General features: G+C 59.5%; 1 protein-coding gene across 1 annotated transcript; it reads right to left on the bottom strand.

Moving 5' to 3' along the window:
* Positions 1 to 12,067: 12,067 nt before the first annotated feature.
* COMMD7 (COMM domain containing 7) lies at positions 12,068 to 17,647 on the bottom strand. The gene is made up of 9 exons (XM_066978351.1): positions 17,490 to 17,647; positions 16,308 to 16,361; positions 16,107 to 16,209; positions 14,438 to 14,494; positions 14,322 to 14,359; positions 13,692 to 13,782; positions 13,521 to 13,570; positions 12,974 to 13,022; positions 12,068 to 12,457 (listed from the first exon to the last, which is right to left on the bottom strand). The coding sequence occupies exons 1-9, from the start codon at positions 17,571 to 17,573 to the stop codon at positions 12,381 to 12,383; spliced, it is 603 nt and encodes a 200-aa protein (XP_066834452.1). The 5' UTR covers positions 17,574 to 17,647; the 3' UTR covers positions 12,068 to 12,380.
* Positions 17,648 to 24,036: the final 6,389 nt, after the last annotated feature.

Here is a 24,036-nt window from a genome sequence, read left to right as displayed (position 1 = left end):
GAAGCATCCCCGCCAGCTTCCAAGGCTGCAGGGACTGTAGGGGAGAGGCCGGCTGCAGTTCTCCTTGGATTTGTGATTCTGGGGGAAGGGCAGGAGAATGCAGGCTGTCATGTGGCAGGGTGCAGGGCGTTATCCCTGGCAGATCAGTGCCGGTCCGGAGGTGAGCCAGGTCGCCAGCCGAGCCCCTGCAGGAGGAAAGGCTCCTGTGGGCAGCTTCGGTTCCTTCCTCAGCCCCGCTGCAGGCAGGGAGGGGGACAAGGGAGTCACTGCAAAGCCGGGCTGAGGTACGGAGCCGTGCCCCCGCAGAGCAGGGAGCGGGGGCAGCAGGAGCAGCCCCGGCACGGTGCAGGGCTCGCCCCAAACCCACCCTCGCCCGGAGCTCGAGATGGGGCCTGGCGTGGGGATGGAGGCTTGCCATCCCCCTGCCTCCTGGGTTTGGCCCCATTTCCAACGTGTCTTGGCACCATATGGTGCTTGCTTTATTTGTTCTGCTGCGGCTCGGGAAGGAGGGCAGGCTTTCATTGTCTGGGAGAGGAGGTGGGACGCAGGACGGGAACGTGCCCGTGTCCCGCGGGATGCCCGCCCGAGCCGGGGCTCCCGGGGCTGCGGGGCGGCGGCCCCCGCACGGCGCGGCCCCGAAGCCGGAGGGGCCCGGCGGGGGCCGGCGGCCGGCCCAGCACCCTGGCGGCCGCGGAGCTGAGCACCCCGGAGCGGGGCGCGGGCTGGGGGAGGAACGCGTGGCAGCGCCGACCTGACTCATCGCAGCCCGGCAGCGCTTCTGCGACAGGGATGCTGGGCGAGCCCAGCACCGAAAAGTGACAGCTCGCTCCTCCCACCCGGGCTGAGGGGAGCAGGAGCCTTCTCCGCACGCCCGGGGCCGGGGGAGCCGCTGTCCCGCTCCGTGCTGCTCGGAGCCGCCGCAGCCCCCGGCCCGCAGCCCCCGCGCTCCCCTCCGCTCCCTTCCCTCCGCCGCCGGGGCTCGGCTCGCTGCTATTTAACTACAGAGACGGGGGAGGGGGAGAGGTTGCGCTGCAGCCTCGCAGGCCCATCCCTACGAGATTTGCATATTTTTTTTTACTGGCCCCTAAATAAGACATTTCTGGGAGGGAGCGAACGCCTCTCCCCCCGGGCGCCGAGCGCTGGGGCAGCGGCAGCCGCTCGGGAAGGGGAGCGGGAGGCGGCCCCGGCCCCTGCCGCGGGCTGGCTGCGGGCACAGCCCTGCCCTGCTGCTCTCCTGCCCTGCGCAGGAAGATCCTTTTTCTCGGTGGTTTCAGAATTCACAGGCTTCCGAGCTGCTGACCTGGGACCAGGTCCCGTCCCTCTCCACGCGTAGGAGGAGCCCCGGAGGCAGCGAGGCTGCAGGCGGCTGCACAAACCCGCACGTTTTTATTTTTTGCTAGAATTTCCAGCATGTCCCTCCTCTCGTGTATAATTTAGTCGCATGAAAAGAAGCCGTGCAAGGAGGGGAGAGGATGGGGAAACTTGCAAAGTCAGCCATGGAGAGGGAATCTGTGTCAGAAAGCATTACAAAGGGAGCTGGGGGGTTGGCTCCAGTTGCTTCCAGTTGCTGTTTGTTTGTGCCAACCCCTTAGGAGATTGCCCAGCGCAACGCACGGCTCTTTCTTTCCCTGCGTCCCTCTCTCTCCTTTTATTGCACTGCAGACTCCGGCTGGGACAGCCCATCTCTGTTGCTATGGCTGCAATATGCTGGAAGGGTTTGGCCGGATAATAATTGCGAGCATCTCTCTCCTTCCTGCCTTGTGCTTCCCCGTCCCCTGTCCAGAGATCTCGCGGCTCAGCGGCGCTCCAGCATCGCTCCGTCTCCTCCGCGGCGAGAGCCGCAGCGCGGGTGCTGCGCCCGTCCGAGCGGGCAGGGCTGGGCGCCGCGCTCCGCAGGGCGGCTCTGCGGGGCCGGGGCCGAGGAGGAGGACGAGGAGAGGGAGGAGAGGGAGGAGAGCAGCAGCGCGGGGCTGGGCGGCAGCCAGTGACCCGGGGGGGCCGCGGGCAGCACGGCCCCGCACCGCTACCCGGGGCGGGGGGGGTGGGGGGCGAGCCCCGTCCCCAGCCCGTCCCTCCTGGGGGAGCGGCGAGCGGCTCGGAGCAGCTGATCCCGGCCGCGGCGCGCAGCTGAGCCGCCGCCTGCCCTCCCCGCCTGCCCTCCCCGCCAGCTGCCGCAGCGGGGGCGGCGGAGCCCGGCCGGGGGTGGGGGGCGGCGGCCCGGGCAGCCCCTGCCCCGCCGCGGCAGTCCCCGGGCTCCCCCCCCCGCCGCCTCCCCGGGCTCCCCCCGGCCCCCGCCCGCAGCGAGCAGCCCGGGCCGGGCGGGTGCAGGGGGCCTCGGCTGAGGATGAGGGAAATGAAAGTGGAAGGCAGGGGAGGGGAGGGCGGGGGACGCCGGAGGAGGGGAGGGGGAGGCTCGGGGAGGGGGGGGGGGTGCAGAGCAAATCCCCGCTGCGGGGAGGGAGGGAAGAAAGGGCTGCGCGGGGGCGTGCGGCGGTGCCGGGCACGGGGCTGGAGCGGTGCCCGGGCAGCCCCAGAGCCGGGCTCGCGGAGCCGGGGGGAAAGCACCGAGCTGCGCCCGCCCCGTTCGCCTGCCGGTGCCCGAGCCCGGCGGGGACGGGAGCGAGGGCGGGCGGTGCCGTTTGCCGCCTCCCGGCAGCCGCGGGAGCAGATGGAGGCAGGGAGGGATGCGGGGAGGGCGCCCGCAGCCGGGGCCGGGAGCGCCGCAGCGCGGGGGCCGCAGCCCGGCGGGGAGCGCCCGAGGCCGAGGGGCGGGCAGGGTCCCGGGGCGGCGGGCGGGGACCCCGGGCGGGGGGCAGGAGCCGAGCCCCGTGGGCCGTGCGGTCCCGGGGCCTCGGCCGGCCGGGCTGTGCCGCCTGCGAAGGGTTTGCTCGGCAGCACGCGGCTGCGCCCACGCTCGGCTTCCTCTGGTGCCAGGGCCGGGCGCAGCAGCCCTGGTGCAGGCGGTGTCTGGGGAGAAGCCCCCGGCTGCAGGCAAGATTCATCTCACGGGCTGCGGCCCCGGTGGGGAAGGCAGCAGCAGCACGCCGAGCCCCGTCCCGTGTGGGCTCCATTCATCCTGGCCCTCGCTGTGGGAGCCGCCCATGCTGCACACCCACGGCCGCCGAGGGCTGCGGCAGGCCCTGACGGGGCTGCGGCCGAGCCGTGGTTCTTTCCCCGCATGGGTGCCCTGTGCCCAGCGGGTGCCCCCTCTGCATCTGCCCGTGGGCACCCAGGGATCAGCGAGGCCGGGAGCAGAGGGCAGGGAGCTCCCACACACCGTGTGGTCGGGGGACAGGGAGCAGCGGGGCCATCGCAAGCATGGGGCCGTGGCGGTGGTGCAGCATGGCAGCGAGTGTCACGGCCCCACCGCTGCCTCCCGGCCCCCGCTGCCCTCCAGCACCCGCTGTGCACGGCGCTGTGCCTCCCGCGCTCCTGATTACCATCTTGTTTTGAGCCGCTACAGCGGCTGTAATTTGATGCTCTCAAAGTTGGTGTTTACAAGGGACAAGGCAGCCATCAGAGGGCTCTTCTTGTTCTCCCAGTGAAAGAATATTCCTCTCAGCGGCGTGCGCCTGCTCTGTGTGCCAAGCGCTGCCCGGGTTACACCCAGCATCTTTCAGAAACGTGTATGGGGTCAGCACCCTGGGAGCCACCCGGCAGAGCCTGCCGCACGCTGCGTGGCCTCCCCTGGGCAGTGGGTCGGGACTGTGCCGGTGTGCTTGGTGGGGCAGCGGGTGCAGACCCGGAGCACTGGGCTGCACAGGGCCAGGTTGCTGTCTGGTGCCTGCGCCAGCCGCGCACCCTCCCCGGGCTGCCCGCCAGGCAGGAGGTGCGCGGGGGCTGGCGAGCTCGCGGCCCCGCGGGACTCATCAGCTCCCCGTTGACAAATCCTTTCACTCGCAAGCAAGCGGAGCAGGACGGAGCCTGGCGCGAGGCTCCCCAGCGTGGCTGCAGCCCCACACCACTGCGTCCTCGCTGGGACGGGCTGGTGCTTTGGTTGCTGCCGGACTCCGTGAGGTGCCCACCTCTGCCAGGCAGCCTCAGGACCTCTGCCCCCTGCCCCAGGGGGCTCATCTGCAGACCCGGGGAGGCCCCGCTGCTCTCCCTGCTCCCATTTTTGTTAGGGCTGAGGCTGAGCCCCTGACCACGCTCCAGCCCAGGGCGCGTGCGGTTCCCGTGCGAGTGCCCCAGCAGGGTCCAGGCGCTTTGGCACCGCTCCTGCAGCACAGCGTGACGCTGGGCTGCGCCTGCCGAACAGATGGCACCACCGCACCCGGCGTCGCCGCAGCCGGTTTGGTGACAGGGGAGGACCTGCTGCCCCCAAGCCTGTTTGTCACGGCCAGGAGCGGGGAGCTGCGCCCCGGCCCGTCCGAGGGGCCCTCGGGGGGGCTGTTTGCAAAACGCCATCGACAAGGGCAGACTCCGCTCCAGGCAGGTCTCGGGTAGCAGTGCAGGGATCAGCAGCAATAAAAGCTCTGCAAGCCCTTTGTGTTGCGCTGTGTTTAGGCAATGCTGTCTATCACAGGGCAGCAGACCCTCCCTTTTTTTTTCTTTTTTTTTTTTTTTGTGCCCCCAGCTGATGGGAGCCCTGCTGGGAGGGGAGCGATAGATAAAGGCCAAACTGCTAACGAGAGGGAGACATTCTTTCGGGCGAGCCCTTGAGTGGGAGGGATTGGGGCCTGGGGGCACCTGGGTCGGGGCAGGGCTGAGGGAGGAGGCCCCGGGGCAGGTTAGAAATTGGGGCACAGCCCGGGCCTGGGGAGGGCTGAGCTGGAGGCAGAGCCTGGTGCGGGACCGGGAGGCTGCGGCAGTTCATGGTGCTGTTGTTGCAGCCACCCGTTTGTGACACCGGTGGCGAGGCGGTGGCGTGTGCTGTGCTCTGAGACAACGTGAGTGCTGCGCCTGGGCCCGGGCGCTCGCTGCGTTGTGCGGGTGGAGCTGCTTGGGCCTCGGCTTCGCTGCCCTGAGCATGGGAGGCATGGGGGGGGAGGCGCAGGACTTGCCCCTGCAGGAGGGGACATGGGGAGGGGACAGGGTGATCCCAGGGGACAGTGGTGGGTTGTGTTGTCTGCTCCCCCTGCCCTGGCCAGGAGTGCTCTTGGCTCTGTCCCAGGGGTGAAGGAGCTGTGGATGCATCACCCGCGAGCTGTTCTCGTCCCTGGTGCTGTGCTTACCTCTGCGCATCCCAGCGGTCTCCGAGCCCTGCGCGGGGCCCGGGCTCGGCCTGGCTTTTCCGTCAGCCCTTGCTCCTGTCTGTACGCTTGGTTTCCAGGCAGAGCCTTAAAAATGACATGCACACAAGTACTAAAAAAAGCATAATTTTATTCAATAACTGCATTGTATGCTTAGCATTCGCTTGCATGTGAGATGGATCAAGCAGAAAAGCTGGTGAAAAGGCGTGTGCTCCCCCTTCCTGCAACCTGCTCCAGCAGTGCTCTCGGAGCCGCTCTGTGCCTGCAGCCCCGCGCGGGGGGGCTCCTCCTGGGGGGCTCCGCGGCCCCGTCCCCCGGCACAGCAGGGCCTCGGCTGGGCCTCGGCAGCAGCTGGGGCCCTGGCACCCGCCGGCGTCCTGCGTGCCCTACATAGGTGGTGGCGTGGTAGCTCCTATATATATGTGTGTATAAAAAGCCAGCTCCTCAGTAGTGGAAGCTAAAAATACCAGCCTGCCTGGTTCAGTAACCAGATGCCTTGAGCTAGCCCCCAAAGAGCCCGTGGTTCCTATTGTTATTATTTTTAATCGGCTCCTAGCAAAGGCAGCCTGACCGATGACCTGCCCCTGCGTGGCACGTTGTGGGGTGGGACGGGGCCCCTCAGGCACCGTCCCCAGGTGCTGGAAGGACCAGGGGCAGTCGGTCTCCAGTTCTATTGCATCCTGCATAAATCTGGGAAATGGAGAAGGGGGTGACTGACGTGACGCGGCTCCTGCCCTCCCAGGAGGGTGGCTGGGGGCTCCCGGGGGCCACGGCACGGCATTGCCAAGGCAGGCGGCGGACGTGGTGCCCCCGCAGTGATGCTCAGGGGGTGGCCTCGGGGTGGCTGCGGGGCTCCCGGCTGGGAAACCCAAGCGGCAAAGGGCTTGTGGGGACCGGCGTGGGGGGGGGGGAAGCTGGTGCTGCCGGGGGGGCGTCGGGTGGGGAGGAGGCGACCGCTGCGGGCTGGGAGCGATGGGGCAGAGGATGGAGAGAGGGAGGGATGCGTGGAGGAGAGAGGGCTGCGGGAGGGAGAGCAGGGGGGGGCTGGCGGCAGGGCCGGGGCAGAGAAGGGCTGCGGGGATGCCCGGGGGCTGCGGGGAGCGGCGGGGGCCGGGGCGGGGGCGGCGCGGGGCCGCTGCGCGGTGCTTTGGCTCCCTCTGCTGCTCCGCGCCGCGCACCGCAGGCACCGGGGGGCGGCCCGGCGGCGGGGGGGGCTCCTAGGGCTGTGGGGCTGCATGCTCGCGACATCCATGGCTGGGGCCCTGGGGTCCTGGCTGAGCCAGAGCCCCCCGCACGTGGCTCTGTCCCGCTGCCGGGGGGGGGGACGTGCAGCATGGGGGTGCTGGAGCGTGCCCAGGGCGGGGGGAGAGCACGGGAGCCCTGCACCGAAGGTGTCACCGTAGGGTGGATGCACAAGGACGTGCAAGAAAGTGAGCAGTGCCGTGGTGCTTGGCGTAGCGATGCTTACGGTGCCCTCGTTCAAGCAACGCCTGCTGTCCGCAGGCTGACGGTGTCCCCCTTGTCATTCGCCATCCCAGGGGCCGGCGTGGAACAAAGCTTGGGGAAGGATTTGGGCTTGGCTGGCGGTGGTGGCAGGCAGAGTCCTTCCTTGGGCCACTCCCTGAAACCCGTCCCGAGGGCACCCTGCGCAAGGGCTGGTGTTGCCCTGGAGCTCGGGGCTGCTGTTGCGGATGTGGGGGATGCTCTGAGAGGGGGGATGCCACGCTGCAGGAGCTGGCGTGGTCTTCCCTGCCTGGTGTTTTGCAACAGTACCATCGTCGCTGGGGCTGCTAGGAGCACGCGTTCGAACAAAGATGTTCCCTGGAGTCATGAGGTGCGCTGGCAGCACAAGGGTTAACCCCGCTTTCCCTCTCTTTCCATGGCGAACTCGGTGGCGTGGTCGGGGATAACCTCGTTAGCGGCTGCGCTGCAGCAGCGATGCCCCTGGGACAGAGCAGACCTATAAAATGGAGCTGTGCGCCGCAGGGAGCGCGGGGAAATGGTCGCTGAGCTCATGGGGGGCAGCCCCCCCAGGAGTGGGTCTGGGGGTGCTCGGGGGGTTGCAGTGGGGAGCAGCTGGGGCTGGGGGACGGGGAGGGCTCGTCCCAGCGGGACTGGGGTGCTGGTGGTGGAGCTGTGCCCACAGAGGAAGCGACTGCAACCAGTCCTGGATCAGGGGGCTCTAAAATAGCTGGCGGAGGCAGCAGGGGCACGAGCAGCTGCCTTCGGGCACCCGCGTGGTGCAAAATGCACAGCTGAGAGTGGCGGGGCCGGGGACACGGCCGATCCCCTCCCATTCTGCCGCTGTTCGGATGGGCTGCGGGGCTCCCGCCACCTTCCTCGGGCCGGTGCTGGCGCCGGTGCCCGGGCATTGTTTGCTTTGTGTGCCACGGGCCCTGTTTCTGCTGGCCACGTCCCCGTGCTGCGGGAGAAGATGGGTTCCTTATGCCTGAGCATTCATTCGCTCTGCTGATCGACAGCCTGCGGTCTGGCTGAGCAACCCCAATTGTTCGCAGTGTGCCCGGACAAAGAAATGCCTAGAGAGATGGCAAGGCTCGGGAAGGGAGGACATGCTAGGAATATTTCCAGCGCCTCGCACACAACCAGCTTCTCTCCCCTCCTGCAGGAATGGGCAGCACCGGCCCAGGCTCACACGCAGGGTTTCTCCCCGCGCCTCGAGCAGGGTGCAGCAGTGCCTGTCCTGGGGCGGGCTGTCCCCGCCGTCCCCCTCCGGCCACAGCAGCCTCCAGGCAGTAGCAGCCTCCCCATGGAGGCTGGGATGGTGCTGGAGGAGCTGGGGCTGCCCCGGGAAGCCGTGGGGTCACCACCATAATGGAGCGTTTGTTTCCTACCATAGGGGTCGTGGAGGCCCCGCTGTGCAAACCCAGGGCCTGGCCCCTGTTGCAAGGAATTTGCTGATCTGTGGGGTTAGGGCACCTGAACTTGTTCTTGCAATTGCTCTAGACTGATGTGGAGAGCTGGGGCCGGTCGTGTTTTCACCATACCCCTGCTCCCAGGCCAGTCCCGGTGCTGCTGGTCCCAGTGCAGTTGTGCCCGCCAAGCTGGGGCTGTGCTGGGGGTGGACCCTCTGCTGCTGGCTCCCAGCGGGGCATCCCCCCCAAGCCCTGTCCGCAGGCAGCAGACATGCACAGCCTGGGAGCAGAAATGGAGCAAAGGACAAAGCCGTGGCTGGATTAGCGAAGGAGGTGCCCTGCCTGCATGCCCTGCTCGCTGAACCAGGCAGGCGAGGTGAGCTGGTGCTGGTGCACGGTCCACCGCAGTCCCACTGTCTCCTTCCAGCAAGGTCTGCTGGGCCCCGCCACCGTCTCTTCCACAGCAAACGCTTTCTAGGAAAAGCTCTTGGCACTTCTCCATAGGTATTTGTGTGTTCTGGTTGCATCTGGTCTGGTTCCAGCTCCTTGCACTGGAGACCCTGCCTGCGGGAGGGGACGGTGCTCAGCGGGTGTAGCTCACGCCGGCCGGGTGGGCAGGCACTGAGGGGCTCTGCCCAGAGCTTCGGCCATGCGGAGCCCCACGCACCCCGGCGGGTCCCTGTCCCCAAGGTGGTGGCACCATGGGGTGGTGGCACTGCCCCAGGGCCTCTCCCGCTGCCCCTCCCGGGGGTGTGCTTGGGGCTGCTGTACCCAGGGAAACAAAGCGGATTTGGGAGCTGCAGTTTGCAGCGTGAGCTTTTGCTGGGCCGGGTCCCCAGAACCACTCGGTGACAGCCAGGATGCTGCATGGCCCCAAAACCTGGAGAAATTGGGGATGGGAAGGCGTGGGGTGAGGAGGGGCAGGGCTGGCTGCTGCCATGGTGCTCAGTGCAGGACTGAAGCCACGGTGGAGGCAACCCCTCCTTGCCCGCTGGGCTGCTGCTCAGCTCGATCAGGCCCTGCGCTTCCCTACAGCCTCGCTGACGGCTTGGCCTGGCGCTGAGCTGGGCTCCGGCCTGCTCTGAGGAGCGGCTTTCTTCTCCCCAGCTCGTCTGTGGTCTAACCTACAAAATCCTCGCCTACCACAGCCCCTTCCCAGCCGCTGGCCAGCCCCAAGTTTAGCCGCCCTATTTTGCAAACAGGAAAGCCTGGCCATGGATAAAGACCGGGTTCTCAGAAGAGCTCAGCCTGCGGTGGCTGCCCGAGCCCTGGGAAAGCGGGGGCTCCCGCGGGAGCTCGGCCGCTGCCTGCGCGACCTGCTCAAGGTCAGGCAGAGCCGCAGCGCCCGGTTCCTTCCTCCCCGCCGGCTGCAGGAGGGAGCGGAAGCGGAGCCTGCGTCTGCTCCGCTGCCCCGGGCAGGGGGAGGGCGGCGGGGCCGCCGGGGCTTTTGTTCTCGGGCCTTGGGGGGCTCCTTCGCCCGTGAGGGAAATGGCATCGGCGTCTCGCCGAGGGGAGAAGGTGCCGTGTCCTAAAGTTTCCTGGCCCCCCTCCATCATCGTTATCTGCCACGGCTGGCGATCGCAGCCGCATCGAAGCCATGCCGGGGGGGGGGGAGGAACAGACTCTGAGGGTGCAACCCCCGTCCCCCCCTCTGTGGCTTTGTGGGAGGCTGGAGGGGCAGGCGGGAGCACAGGGCGCTGCGTTGTGCCCTCCTGGCTTCAGGAGAGACCTCCTGGGGTGCAGCGGGGTGGCCCCCACCATGTCAAGCAGGGCAGTGCGGGCGTCTGAGCGCGTGGGGGTGGCTGCGCTGCAGCTGCGGCCGTGCAGAGCTGCCCCTGCCCCTCTGCAGCCCCCGCCGCGGGGTCCGGGCAGGAGCGGGGGGGGGGCTGCAGCACGGCTGCACCGGAGGAAATGGGCCGAGAAAGCCCTGGGGGAGGCAAACCGCTGCAGCAGTACAGTTTAGCTTCACCCCGCGCTGCAAGAGGCCCCCGCTTCCCCCGCGCCCGCTGCCCCGCGGAGATTAGCCCTCGGCTGGCTGGGCTTGACGGGCAGCCGGAAGAGGCCGCGCGCACCGGGCGCCTTGGGAGGCCCCGCTGCCTGCCAGGAAACCCCCCAGGAACGGGCACCGCAGCAGCCCCCGCTCGTGGCACCGTCCCCGCTCAGCCCTCCCCATGCTCTGCTGCTGCTGCTCGGGGCCGCGCTCGCCGCCCAAACCCCGGCACGGGCTTCGGGAGCTGCCACGGGGGCACGAGGCCAGCCCCGGGTCCCCTGCGGTCAGCATCGCCCTGCGCCGAGCCCGGTCCCTCCCCAACCGGGGCTGCCAGCTCCGCTCATGCACAGCCAAGTGCGCGGGATGAAAGGGGGCTGCCGGGGGGCAGGGGGGGCCGCGGGCGGCAGCGTGGAGGTCACGCCGCGTCCCGATGGCGCGGCGGCAGCTCTGTAATGCCGCCGATCAGAGACGCCCGTGGGGATTGCGGAGCAGCATGGAGGCGACCCCTGCGCTTGGGGTCAGCGGGCCGCGGTGTGCGTCAGCCCCGAGGAGCTTAATCCGAAACGGGGAGGGGGCGGCGGGTTCCTGACCCGCAGCTGGGCCTGGCATCTGCCCCGGCACCGCCGTGGGCCACCTTCCGCCCCGACTGGGTAGGGTTGAGCGGTGCCGCCGTGGCACCAGGAGGGTGAGGAGAAATAAAAGGAACAGGCAGCAGAGAACGTAAAGAAAAAAAAAAAAATCCTTTTGTCTTCAGAAAGCAGCCCTTCGGAGCTTTTCTTCCTCCCTGAAATAGCTTTTCCTGACACCCAAAATGAGATGGAATATTTTGCAGGACATTGTCAAAGATTCTTTTTTCTTTTTTAAATTGCGTTAATCATGTTATTAAGCTTAAAATGCTTGTGAATGGCCCGATATATGGGAAAATAAATATGCAGATACTGTCCCTGGGCTTACCAGCAGGATTCCCTGTACTGTTTTCCAGGCGTGCGATTCAGCCTATCCTTGTTACCGGCTCTAGTCACTCATCCAGGACTGCATGAAATGGGGACTGCAATGGGGAAAAATGTCAGCTTTTCTGCAAGCCAAGAAGGTACGTGTAAAGCTGGGAGTTGCGGGAAGCTTTGTGACTCCTTGGGGAAGAAACTGTCTTCTTGTGTGTGGCTTTAATGGGGAGCAAACGCACGCCCAGGGAGCTGCAGTGCTGCTTCTTTCCGAGCAGGCTTGCAGGATGCCATAGGACAGGGAACTACTTCAGAGGCAGGCTGGGAACTAAGGGCGCCTTGCCGGCGTCCATCCCTGCGCTGCCGTTCAGGCCCTTCGCTTCAACTGCCATGTTCGTCAGGGACATGGTGGCTCAGGAAGGCCCAGAGGTGAAAGGAGTTTGCATGGTAAGAGGGAATCTCCTTCAGCTTTGTGCCATGGGAATTTACAGCGAGCTCGGGCTGCCAAAAGGTGCTGGACAATTAAACGGTTCAGACACGGGAGGGACTCAGTGAACCTAACAGCTTCTCACTGCCCCCAGGTCCGGCCAGGGACCCCCTCTGCTTCCCAACGGAGAACTCATCCTTGCTGTTGGCCAGTCGGGCTAACGGTGCTTCGTGGGGTTTGGACGTATGTCCACAGGGAAATGGTTTGAACCTAACTGTGTTATTGCACACCAACTGCAGGCTACAGAGCTGCTTGCGCGAGCCCAGCACACACACAGCTGGATTTATCTAGTTCCCATTTCCCGTTTGTGACTTTCCTCTTTGCGTGAAGGCAGATGTTTTGTTAAGATGTTTTAAATTCATCTACTACTGAGATATTTTCCATAACAAGGCATGATTGGGAAACGATGTAATCACTCCATTTTTTGATAATAGAGAAATGAGAGTCTTGGAAGTGAGCATTAAGTGATTCACCAGGTTAGATGCTCTCCTTGCTTCCCTGTCCTCTCTGCTTAATTCGTCCAAGTTTGAAAATGGTTCTTTGCTCCGTTTCTTTCTCAACAAATTAAATTCGGATACAAATGGTGCAGGATGGGGATGCATTTATTTCTTTGCTATTTTAGTACAAACATCCACATATTTCTGACAATAATTTCTCGTAATGGTAAAAAAAAAAAAAAAAAAAAAGATGGGTGGTCTTGTAGTTGCTTCAAAACACTTTCCAAAGATCCAGGTTCTAAAGGACTGATGGGTCTCTCCGGGCCATGACACTACTGTTTGTCACACGGCCTTGTCTTCCCTTATCCCACTGTTACAGTTGGCTGGGAAAGAACAGGTCTGCAGCCCACAAGGAGAAATTAAACATCCTGGACAGATGTCAGTTCAGACCCATGTAATTTCAGCTGAAACTCTCCAGACTGGTTTTGACCCGTTCCATTTCATGCAGAAAACTGTAGAACTGGGGCAAAGTTAACTCTGCAGGAAAAAAAAAAAGAGGCATAAAGTCTTAGATTTCAGTTTACACATGCAACATTGGAAAAGCCATTCTGGTGCTATTGCAGAGCAACTCACGTTCACCTAAGCTAGGCAGGATTAGACACTGACTCTCAGCAGCTGTTTCTTTACGCTAGCTGGACCGTGCAGGGCGAGGATTCTCCTAACAGCAACTGACACTTTGGAATTGTTTACTTTCTTCTTCTGTCATGCTGCTCTGACTGCTTTTCAGGGCTCCGTGGCATATCTATATTTACTCATGCCAAGACGTGAAGACTGCCCAAGAGTCAGTGTTTGTAAGCGCTTCCCAGAGCGACTGTGGCTGGGAGAGGCCAGGGCGGGAGCAGCCGCAGCATCTACCAGCAGTGCTCTCACAGTGACCCCTGCTGGGTCTGCGTCCAAAGCTCCCCTACCTCCACGAACAACCCAGAAGCTCTGACTGCAGCTCAGATTTCGTGCTCTTGAATGCTTGCTTCTTTTCCAGAACAGTTAACTCACCTATATATACGTTTTCCATTTGGGTTCCTTTTTTAATCACCAGCTTCAGCTTGGGGAAAGAAAAAGCAGAGGCATTTTAATTCAGAGGCCTGTATTTCAAGCACTGTGAAAAGACAGGAGTCTGCTGAGAGTTTTAGTGCAGACTGCTGCAAAGCGCACACATCTTTGACAGGCTTTTCAAGAAGTGTCACTGTAGGAACAGATTAGGCATTGGGAGGATCTCCGGGAAGTCCTTACAAATGATGGCATTCCCCCTCCCTCCCCGAGATAGCACGACCTTTGCTAGATTGAGCTTTTTGAACAGATTTTCAGAGTGGGCTACACTTCTGTGACACGATGTCTTCTGAAGAGTAACAAATAGCAGTGTGCCTGCTATCTGCTGGCAGTTGCACCGAGAAGACTGAAGCAGATGCACTGTTGCAGAGCCTGCTCCTATGAGCTGTAGCTTTCCTCTATTTCCTCTCACAGCCAGCACTTCCCACATGCCTGGTCATAGCTTGTTCCTTAACTGCGCTATAACCTGAACTCTCTGATGTAGGAGATTTACCTGTAAGAAGATACTTCCCACTTTTTCCAGTTCACTGCTCCCAGCAGTAACTGTGAGTCAGAAAGAACAGAAGGGAGATAACGTTAGCTAAGCTGTGAAGTAAAAAGTTCTTTAGCTGAAAGCTGCTGTTGGGTTTCCCAACCCATTCGGTTTATCTTTTAGCTCTATTACCTCCAAACTTCCACTCCATATCTATCAGCTGGTTAATCATCAGCGTCTGACCAACAGCCAGGCGTGTTAGGGTGGGGGAATTCAGCTTCCACTGCAAGAGCAAGACACACGAACAATCAATTCAGAGGGACATCTATTTACGGTACCTGTGATTTCAACATAAATTGGAAACCAGTAGCCCAATGTGCATGTGTGAAGGGACAAACTAACGTGGTTGGGAGTCTTCAAAGATGTTTGAGTCCTACAAGGAATCCCCTCTGCCTTGTCACTTCTGGAAATGAAACTCACTGTTTTTGTTTTAACACTGGTTCAATGTAACAATATCTGCACAAAAAGTCATGTGTTCACGTAACTGCATGACCCCAGGGCTCAAAGCATGCAAAGCAGAAAAACAGTCCAATGAAAGCCACACAGAACTGCAGGAATCACTAAACCTAGGGGTAGAGGCCACAGCAAGCCAGATGTATCATTAGACAAAGTGTTTCTTCTCGGTTATCTGGGGATCTTTCATTCAAAATGCTGAGCTGGTTTTGAAGAAAGCAGCTGATGCATGTCAGCGGGGTTTTACAAGTTCCCACTCAAAGACTTGTCTTTTTGTTAGTTTAGAAACAAGCGAAGATGTATTAATACCTGTTCTGCAAAATAAGTGGCTTTCTCTTCACTGAGGCCTGTGGGAGAAACCATATGAGATTACTATATGTGATAAATATTAATTAGCTTTTATTTAGGGAAGTCACGTGACCTACCTAGCGCAATAAAATCTGCTCTGACTTGTTCGGAAGACAGATTTCTCTTCAGGGCACCTGAATAAACAACGCAAGGAAAGAAAATCAGTTTTTACTGAGTCAAATCAATCTTTACTGAGGCAAACAAACGCAGGGATGGAGACCCTGCCATAGAAAGACCGGTTTTGGACTGTGTTTTGAAACAAACCACAGCTCGGCGAGATAGGAAATACAGTTGTGTCTGCCGATATCTTTGCGGATGCCCAGTGCTTTAAAAGTCAGTCCTATGGAAGTGCCTGAGAGGGAGAGGGAGATTTCATTGCAGGTAACCATGGTAACAGCAGCAGCAGTTGTGTTTTGAAGTTGCTGCTTTCTCTCCTATAGAAGCTTTGCTTGTTAAAGGGGAACTGTTAAGGCTGGCAGGCTACTAATTTGACCTACCTGCTGTGTTTTGGATTATGGGTGTGAACGTGTGCATATAACACTTTCCCCTGCTGTGCCTGCCTCCTTTGTTCTGGGGCACAGGCAGCACATGGAAGTTTACAAGGATTCTGTTCTCTGAAGCCAAGAGCAGGAATCTCATAAATTCAAAGAGACTGCCAGCCCCACGTGGCTTTCTGTCTGTGTAGCACATAGGCAAAGTTATCTGCTGTAATCTGTTCTGATGCTGGCCGTGGCATCCCAGAGCTAATGAAAAGGTGTAACAGTATTGGAGCCAGTGCACACAAACAGGAACTGTGAGACTGAATGTGCCTAGCCCAGAAACAGGAAGGGAGAAAATGCCAATCCCACATTAAACACCTCCCAGACAGTTGTAGGGAAGGAAATTATTCTGTGCTTCTCTGGGACAGAAGAAAAGGCTTAAAGTAGTAGAATGAAAGTTTAGACCAAATGCAGGAAACAGTTGTGCATGGCTTCACCGTTGCGAGGAAAGCTATAGGAAACCCTGGATCGAAGGATATTTATAAGGAACTATTAATAATAAGAAGGATCAACATGGCATGAACATGCATGTAGGGAAGATGTCCGATGCAGCATTACGTCCAATGGCAGCCCCAACATCACAGCAATCTCAAATAGTGCTGGAGTCTGACTGGGGCACCCGAAGGGAATCCCTCCTGCCCCTCTTCTCCACTGCTTACGAATGAGAAATTGCCAGGCACTTTTGTGGTTTTTTAAAGCAAGACAACAACGGCAGACGTCACATTTACGTGGCCTAGAACTATGCCGGTTTCCAGCCCACTCCAGAGGGGTGTGAATGCACTCAGATCTGTCTCAAACAGTGCTTTGTCACTGTCGGAATTACAGTGCTGGATCATCTAGATGAAAGTTTGCACTGGTCTAGTAAAAATGGATTTATAGGCACAAGTTAAACCAAGCTCTGTTACTGTCACAAAGTGTTGTGCTTGCATTTAATAAGTAGGTAAGCGAGTTTAGTCAGGCCTGTGAGATGTGTACGCAGGCAGGGTGTAAAGAAGACAAAGTCTGAGTCACCAGACAGGGATACTCCAACAGGAGAGCAATTTTTGAATTTTTGATTCTTAAATGCTAAGCCATTTATTAGCTGCTATTAGCACTCATTGTGTAAGTCAAGTGCACTGCAGTTCTGAAGACATACAGCCTTAAGCAGCATGCAGGAATGGACACAACTGTTTGGCCTCAGGGTAGCATATGCATATGTATCACTTACCATTAGGTACCAGAAGAATACTTTTGACAATGTTTTTCAGGGGGCCCAAGCTGATTTTATTCATGGTGGCAAAGTCTGAGAGCTGAGTCAGAAACCTTTCTACCTGCTCGAGAGAAAGAGCAGCAACACAATCTTATCTCTGCGTGCATCTCACCCGAGAGCTGCATTTACACCCTTCTTGGTGTTCTGCACATGCCTTACCTCTTTGGGCTCTGTTAGAAACCGGAAAAGCACTTCGGTCAGCGCTGAGAATTGCTGTGAAGAAACAGGACAGTGTTAGGAGCTGAGCATGTGTCATTTCTCAGCACCTCGCCACCCAAATCGTCACCACGACTCGGGGGTGATACACCACCTTGATGCAGCTCTACCTATCTCCAGTACGTTGGTCCCAGAGTTTGATCTCCCGTGCTGGTACTGTACCCCAGTCCTTGGCATGACAAGATGCCTACGGATGGGATTTGCTCATGGATGCTTTTCAGACTCTCAAAAGGGTTTGTGCAGCTGGTAGCTGGCACTGCACAGGGCTTTTGTGGTTCTTGGCTAATCAGAAGCTGCTGTTCTATCCTGTGTAATCCAAAAACTGCTAGAGAGAAAGGATGCAAACATCCACTCTCATGTTTCATGGAAGCCACAGGGTAACCAGACTAACTCGGGAAAGAAAAGAACTGGTTAAAGGCCTGGCTGCTGCCCTCAGCCTCCTGCACTCGCAGCCAGGACAGCTGGAGAGCCCGCCTGCGGTGCTGAGCCCACCACACTCCCTCTGCCGCTGGCACCAGTGCCGGCCTTGGCCCGAGTACCCCAAAGCTGCACAGCCCCACAGAGAAAAACCAGCGCTCGACAGGCCCAGGCCCCTCCTGTCTGCGCCGGGCACGACACGAGCCCCTCCATCGCCCCCCGCGCCCTGCACCCTGAGAACAGGCTGTGCGCGGGGCTGGCCCTGCCGGGCACCAGGCTGTGCCGTGTCAGGGCCGTGGAACGCACGCTGTGGTCCCTCAGACATGGGGCCCGGCTCTGCGGAGCTGCCTCGGACATCAGAAAACGCCGCTCTGTTCTGGAGCGCGCTGAGGCCCGGCAGGGGCCCCGGCACCGCGGCCTGCCGGGCCCAGCACCGGGCTGCTGCGGGGCTGCGGGGCCCGGCCCGGGGCTGCTGCGGGGCTGCGGGGCCCGGCCATGGGGTTCCGGGGCTGCGGGGCCCGGCCCGGGGCTGCTGCGGGGCTGCGGGGCCCGGCCATGGGGTTCCGGGGCTGCGGGGCCCGGCCCGGGGCCGCTGCTCGCACTGGGCCCGGTCCCCGGGCCGCCCGACCCGGCTGCGGCGGGGCCCCGTCGGTGCGGGCCGGGCCCGCAGCCACGGCCGCGCCGCGCCCCCCCCGGCCGGCCCCGCACCTCGGCGCTGAGCTGGTTGAGGTTGTGCATGTCGCCGCTCACCGCCTCCGGCACCGGGTCGCGGGTGAAGTTGAGCAGCCCCATGGCGGCCGCGGCTCCGCCCGCCCGGCCCGGCCCGGCCCCGCCGCCGGCGCCCGCCTCAGCCTGAGCATTGGCGGCCGCACTTTCCGCACCGCCGCCCGGCCCGGCCCGGCCCGACCCGGGACCCCGAGACCGGGCACCCCCCGGGACACCCCCGCACCTGGGGGTGCCGAGCACCCCAAGCCAGGCCCCGGCGGCCGGGTGCTGCCGGCCCTGCGCAGCCCGCGCCTCACCACCCTCGCGTGTTTCCCCCACGAGATCTAAACCGGGCGCCTCGGGACCCCCGCACCCCGGGCGTGCGCCCCTTGCCCACTTTGGCCCCTTTGTGGTGTTCCCCCATTGCCCGCGCTCCCTCCCTGCCCCTCGGTGCCGCTCTCCCTGCGTCCACCCCTGCACCCAGGGCTGGCACCCCAGGGCCCATGGGTCACCCCTTGTCACCCCTCTTCCTCCTGCCGCATCTGCTCTGTGCAGGGAGGTGGCGGAAGGCACCGATCCTGGCTCCCTGTCCCCTGGAGCTGCGGCACGGGGCAGGCTGCACCCCCCAGGGTACCCCGGAGCAGTCGCTTCGGCCCCGCACCCGAAGCCTGGGCACACAAAGCTGCAGCACTGGGGGGACCCCGCTGCCTCCGCAGCTTTGCTCCGAGACAGGGAAGGGGCTCAGGGGGCTCCTGTGCTTCCTGGGGGAGGCAGATGGCAGGATGGCAGGTCTGGTCCCCCCCAGCTTGCGCACGAGGTGCTGTGCCGTGAGCCCAGCTGGCCACGCGGCCTACAGGCTGCACTCGTGCAGGAGGGAGGAAACGTGGCCAGGGCTTTCCTCCGAACGCGTGCTCATCCTCCATGCATGGGTCAAACAGAACGATTGCTTTTGGTGCGAAGGTTTGGGATGGCCTTTTGCCTTCCTACCAAAAACTGCTATGTGTATATTTGCATGCTTGCTTGTCTGTCTGTGCCGATAAATGTTTATCCTTCTTCATGCCTCTAAGATCTCCGTCCTATAATTATTTACCCATGTGTTTAATTTTATGCACCTGATTCCTTCCATGGAAAGTACAGTGTATGATTGCTTGTAAGGGTGTGGAGCCTAAAATATAGGTGAAAACGGAAAGAGTCATGGGTGCCCTCAGTGAGCAGAGGCTTTAAACTTCACCTGCTGATGTCTGGATGAGACCCAAATGGTGTATGTTGTTTTTCTATACCAAAAAAAAAAATAATAAAATAATGTTAAAAAGCCATAGTTTACAGGGTATTCCCCCCCCTCCCCCCCCCGTAGATTCCACTTGGGACACAAAACTCAGCTGTAGTTTTCCAGCTCTGCTCCTAGCACAGTCCCACTCCTGAGCCCACCACATGCCTGTGGCAGTGTCTGTCCGCAGCAGCTCATCTCCAGCCGGGCCGCGTGGTGTGGTCAGGTCCCGTGTAGAAGGTGAGGAGGCAGTTTGGGGCTGAGAGCCCGCTGACACGAAGTATCTGTGTTTCAAAGGGGTCAGGGTTTCACAGGAAGATTTTAAGCCGATTCTCACTACAAACAGTAAGCAGGAGGTCTCCTTGACTCATGGACATGTACGAGGGCAGGTGAGATGAAAAATCAGCCCTTTCTCATCCTGTTACATGGTCTAGTTTCCATTTGTGCTCAGGAGAAAGGCCTTGATCCAGAAAATATTAAAACTTGATGTATTCCCGCTGAGGACAATGGGGCTGATCTGTGTTTAAGGACTCCATTGCCTTAAGCTGCTATTTTGCAGCTTTCCAACAGCAGCAAAATAAGTTCTGCAGAAGTTATTCTCTGTCAGTGTGAGTGTATCTGACCCATTTTATCTTGGAAGGTGTTCACCAGCTGCCTGAGCAAACAGCGTACGAAAGCCCCCGTGAAAGGTAAAACTGGCAGTTCACAAAGCTGCTGGTTTATTACTGAAACTTTCAGTTGCAAATGAGAGCATAGAAATTTTATAGTGTCTTTCACTGTGAAGATATCCCACTAGTGGTTTATAAACAAGGAGTAAAGCAGCAAAGTACCAGTAATGATGAGGAGTTAAGAGATATTTACTGGTGGTCTGGCTGGAAATAGCATTCACACTTCCTTTTCTTCTCCCTCCATCTCCTAGCTCAGCCAGGAGATTTTCTATTTCATGTACACGCTGAGTGGGGTGGAACTGTGTGCCTCGGTTTAATAGGATTGGTGAGGCGAAAAAGTTACATGTCAGATTGCCTGCAGGATTTGACCCTAAATATTCAGTATACCTTAAAACAAGGTGCAGATTTTTCATGGTGTAGGTAATTAGCTATTGGAATAATTTATCAGGCTCTGTGCTGAACTGGCCACACTGGCAGTTTTAAAACCACAGGGATATGTTTGTCTCTAAACAATAGTTAACCTTTACTAAAATTAATTCAGGATTATTTACAGACTGTGTAATTATGGGTGCCAGTGCATGTGAACACGGTACACCTTTCTGGCCTTAGAATGTCACATGAAGTCCTATGTACATTTTCCTAAGTGTAAAATAATAATTGCAGGTAAGTGCGCACTTCCATAACCCAAAATTCATTTATGGCCAAAAAAATGAAACAAGGAAAGAGACAATTTTCTGTCTGGTTTGTGTGCCAGGATTAGCCATGCAGTAGCAGTGTGTGAATCATCTTTAATTCCCCACATCTTTCTAGGGTGACGATTTAGGAACTAGTTAACGATGGTCTCGGTGCACGGTGTGTGCCTGTGTGAGCATGCATGAGGTATGGCAGAAGGGGGAAGCCCGTGGTGGCAAAGAACTTCCCAGGCAGCAAACCAAATTCTTGGGGAAAGTTGAGTGACAGGATTCATGAAGAAGAGTTTAAATTGAGGTTCGTGCTCATAACATCCTGTTTAAACAATCAACAGGAAATTCAGCAATCCCACCTCGCAGGATGCTGGTTTATTGAGGCATGGCACACAGCTGAGTGCCACGAGCCCTCCCGCAGCGCTGGCGGTGTTGGGACCAGGATCTGGCAGCAGTCATTTCAGAAAGGACTTACTCCAGTAAGAGAGAAGGCCACAGGGTGCCTGCGTGGGCGAGTTATGTGCCAGGGCAGGGCTGGTGCCTGCGGAGCCCCCGGGCTCCCCCCTCCAGGCTGCGGTGGGTGCGGGGTGCTGGGGCTGCTCAGCGGGGTGCTGCAGCGGGGCCATTCTCATGCAGAGCGTGTCACTGATGGGCTCCCCCGAGCTGAGGACAGGCTGAGGATGGCATCTGTGTGTTACAGATAGGTGCTCTTGTCCACCACGAGTACTGCAGTAAAAGCAGCAACAAAGAGCAATTTGGGGGGGGGACACACAAGGAAATAGGGTATTAAAATGGTGCACTCCAAAATGAGCTACAGGGTTGATGTGCCCTTCTTAAGAGGCATTTTTCAGCTTCATTTCACCTGTCCAACTTGAGGAGCTTCCTGCCTGGCCTTCTTCAGCACATGGAGAAGGTTACCTTGGGCAGACACGTTCCCCGAGATCAAATCCTGGGTGTCACTGTCCCGTTCTCTGCTGCCACTTTCCACCCAAAGCTCTCAGAGCACTTCACAGTCCCTCCGCGGTCAGCCCTGGAGCACCTCCCTGGCGTGGGAGCTCTGCGGGCTGGAGGAAGGCCCAGGAATAAGGGTGAGAGAGTGCAAACGAGACAGGTAGCACCCAGGCGCCTTTCACCCCACCAGGACCACGACTTCTGTTTATTCTGCTGATGCACTGCGTCTCCCTCCAGGCTGTGTGGATTTGGGAGAGCATCTGTCTAGAGAGCTGAGGAATGCTGCAACTTCCCTGCCTGCTGTTGTGATGGATATTGCCCAGCTGAAACACTGCTGGGGGGGGAGCTCTGTTCCTACAGAGGCTGACCCAAGTGATGCCTTTGAGATCAGGATTTCAGTTTCTCCTGCATTTCAGTGCCTCTCCCTCTCTCCTGTCACACTCTGTACTCCCAGGGAAGTGTCGTTACAGGAGTAAATTATTGCAAGTACCCCATGCAGAGGTTGGGGCTGGAAGCTCTGCTGGGCCCTGCCGTGCACTTGCCTGGTGGCTGGGTGAAACATTTCCTCCGCCGGGCTGCCCAGGAGCAGGGGGCGGGGGCCCAGCCCGCGAGGGGCTCTGGTGGTGGCACCCTGCCCGCCGCCACCCTGCTGCTCAGAGACCTGCGTGCGGGCTGGGGGGGGGCTCGTCTCTGCAGGTTGGGCTGTAGCAGGCGCATCCTGTTTTCTAGGAAAAAGAGGATTTTGTGGCCAGCTTTGTTACAGAGGCATTGAAGACTTCTCTTTGTGTGCTTTCTCATTTGAAGTTTACACGCTGGTTGCCGCAATCTTTCTAGATGTTCTGGTTGCACAGATGATAATTGTTTTTAACCTTATTTTTATTAGAGAGTTGTATCGTGTGGTCCTGGCCAGCCCACAGGAAGGGCTAGAAACTCCATGTAGGCGGGATAACACTTCCTATCTCCGTGTAAACACCAATTCCCCGCAGATGTGAGAAGGCAGCCCAGCTACACGGGCGGCTGGAGGCTCTGCTCCCACATGTGGCAGCGGGCTGAGGCTTTCCGACAGCTGGGACAGACCTTGCTTTCAGTAGCCTGAGCTCCGCCATGGCGCTGCTCTGTAGCGTGGCTCCCCGCCGTGCTCAGCAGCAAAGCTGGGGGCGCAGGAGCTTTTCCAGGGAGCGCGGCGAGGGGCGGACGGGCCCTGCAGAGCAGCCGAGGCTGAGCAGCAGGGGGGGAGCCGGTGGAGCTGGTGTGGAGGCTGGGGCCAGCACAGGGCTGGGGCCAGCACAGGGCTGGGGCGAGGTCTCGGGCACGGAGCGTGGAGCCAGCTCACAGAGCACAGGAGATGTGCTCAGGTGGGGTTTTGCACTGAAGGGTAACAGGCAATGAAAGTGATGTCAGCTGCGGCCCGAGGAAGGAGCTGCTGTGTTGTGCGGTGTCTGCACGCCGGCACGGGAAACCCCCCAAGCCTGAAGTCAGTAGGAGCACTGCTGCTGCCTTCAGTGAAAGGAAGAGTTCAGCGTGCTCCCTGCCTCAGGGCCGCTAGAAGAGCTTGCAGCAGTCTGAGGGGATTTCATGGCGCTGGTGCTTCTCTCTACTTGTTGGAAGACAAAGCAAACGCTGAGCCTTTACTGGGGTCTGGGAATCTGGGACCTACAGCCTCCAGAAATTGCAAGGTTACACTGCTGAAGGCTGTAGGTAATAAAACGTATTTGCTCAATTGCTTTATTTGTCTAGGATCTCCAGGCATGCTGCTTACGAAACACAGAGCAGTTTCCAACCCAAACACTTTGGTGCAAAGGAAGAGACAGCAGGTGAGCACTGGGGAGGAAGCAGTATCGGTTTGCCTGGCCAGGACAGCAGAGAGAACTTTAAGGAAGAGGATTGGAGGTAGAGAATAAGGCGGACAGACAGGATCTGGGACTGGTGCCATAACACGGGGACACTGCAGAGAAGGCAGCAGCTGAGTAGCCTTTGGTGGGGAGGAGGATTCAGGGCCAGGAGTGCTGAGTTACGTGAGGAAGGGCTGGCATGGATGCTGGTAAGCATCCACAGTGGAAGGTGAGGATGAGGAGTCACTTCTGACGTGGATGGATGTTACCAGTCCTGTCTGACTCTGTCGTGATGGAGGCAGTTGGTGACTTTCACCTGGTCCATCACAGGCTGCATTGCTTCGAAATGACGGTGGAGGAAGCGCAGCCAGGTGTGAGTGTGGTTCTGGCTGGAATGATTCCCTGCAGAAGCACCGGGCAGGTCCAGCTCTGCGGCCGGTGGGAGAGCCACTCTGCCACAGAGTGGGGACGCATCCAGGACACAGTGCGCTGCGTCCTCTGCCTGTCCCCAGCCCCTGCTCCTTGCTCCTGTAGCCAACACCTGGGCATGTTTCACGTCTTCTCGCGGATGCTCTGGTGACAGAGCAGAGGAGCTTTGTTCCCAGAGTCACATCCCCCCTCCTGTCCATGGTGGACCTCAGGCTGGTGGGAGAGGTGCCGCGGTTGCTCCGGCACCGGTCTGGCACAGGCTGCGGGCTGCAAGCCCTCGGTCAGCAGGGCCTCGTTCAGCTGGGGGCCTGATGCAGGGTGCCAGAAATGCCTGGAGGGAGCCTCAGTATGAAATCCCCTTTAGAGGAACCTTTTTTTTTTTTTTCTCCCGTGAAATGACACACAAACTCTCTTGACAGTTAAGAAATAAACTCACAGCATCTCTCTGTGGCTGTGTGTAGCAGAGAAAGAGGAAAGGGTCAGGGTTTAGCTCATAATCTGCTCAGAGCTGCTTTGTTTGGTACCATGCCTTTTCCAAACAGTATGCACAGAAGTGCTCTCCTGAATTAAATGATAACCAAGGGGAAGAGAGAGAAAGAGGGTGTTTCCACAGGGTGGGAGATTGATGGCAGGTCAGTGGGGCCAACAGCAGCAGCAAGGTTTCCCTCGAAAGGGAGAGGAGCCTGTGGATCCCTGAAGCAAGGGCTAATTCTGCTCTTA

Source organism: Anser cygnoides, chromosome 16 (assembly GCF_040182565.1).
Source record: "Anser cygnoides isolate HZ-2024a breed goose chromosome 16, Taihu_goose_T2T_genome, whole genome shotgun sequence".
Lineage (NCBI taxonomy): Eukaryota > Metazoa > Chordata > Aves > Anseriformes > Anatidae > Anser > Anser cygnoides.
This window is presented reverse-complemented; position numbering and strand designations above follow the sequence as displayed.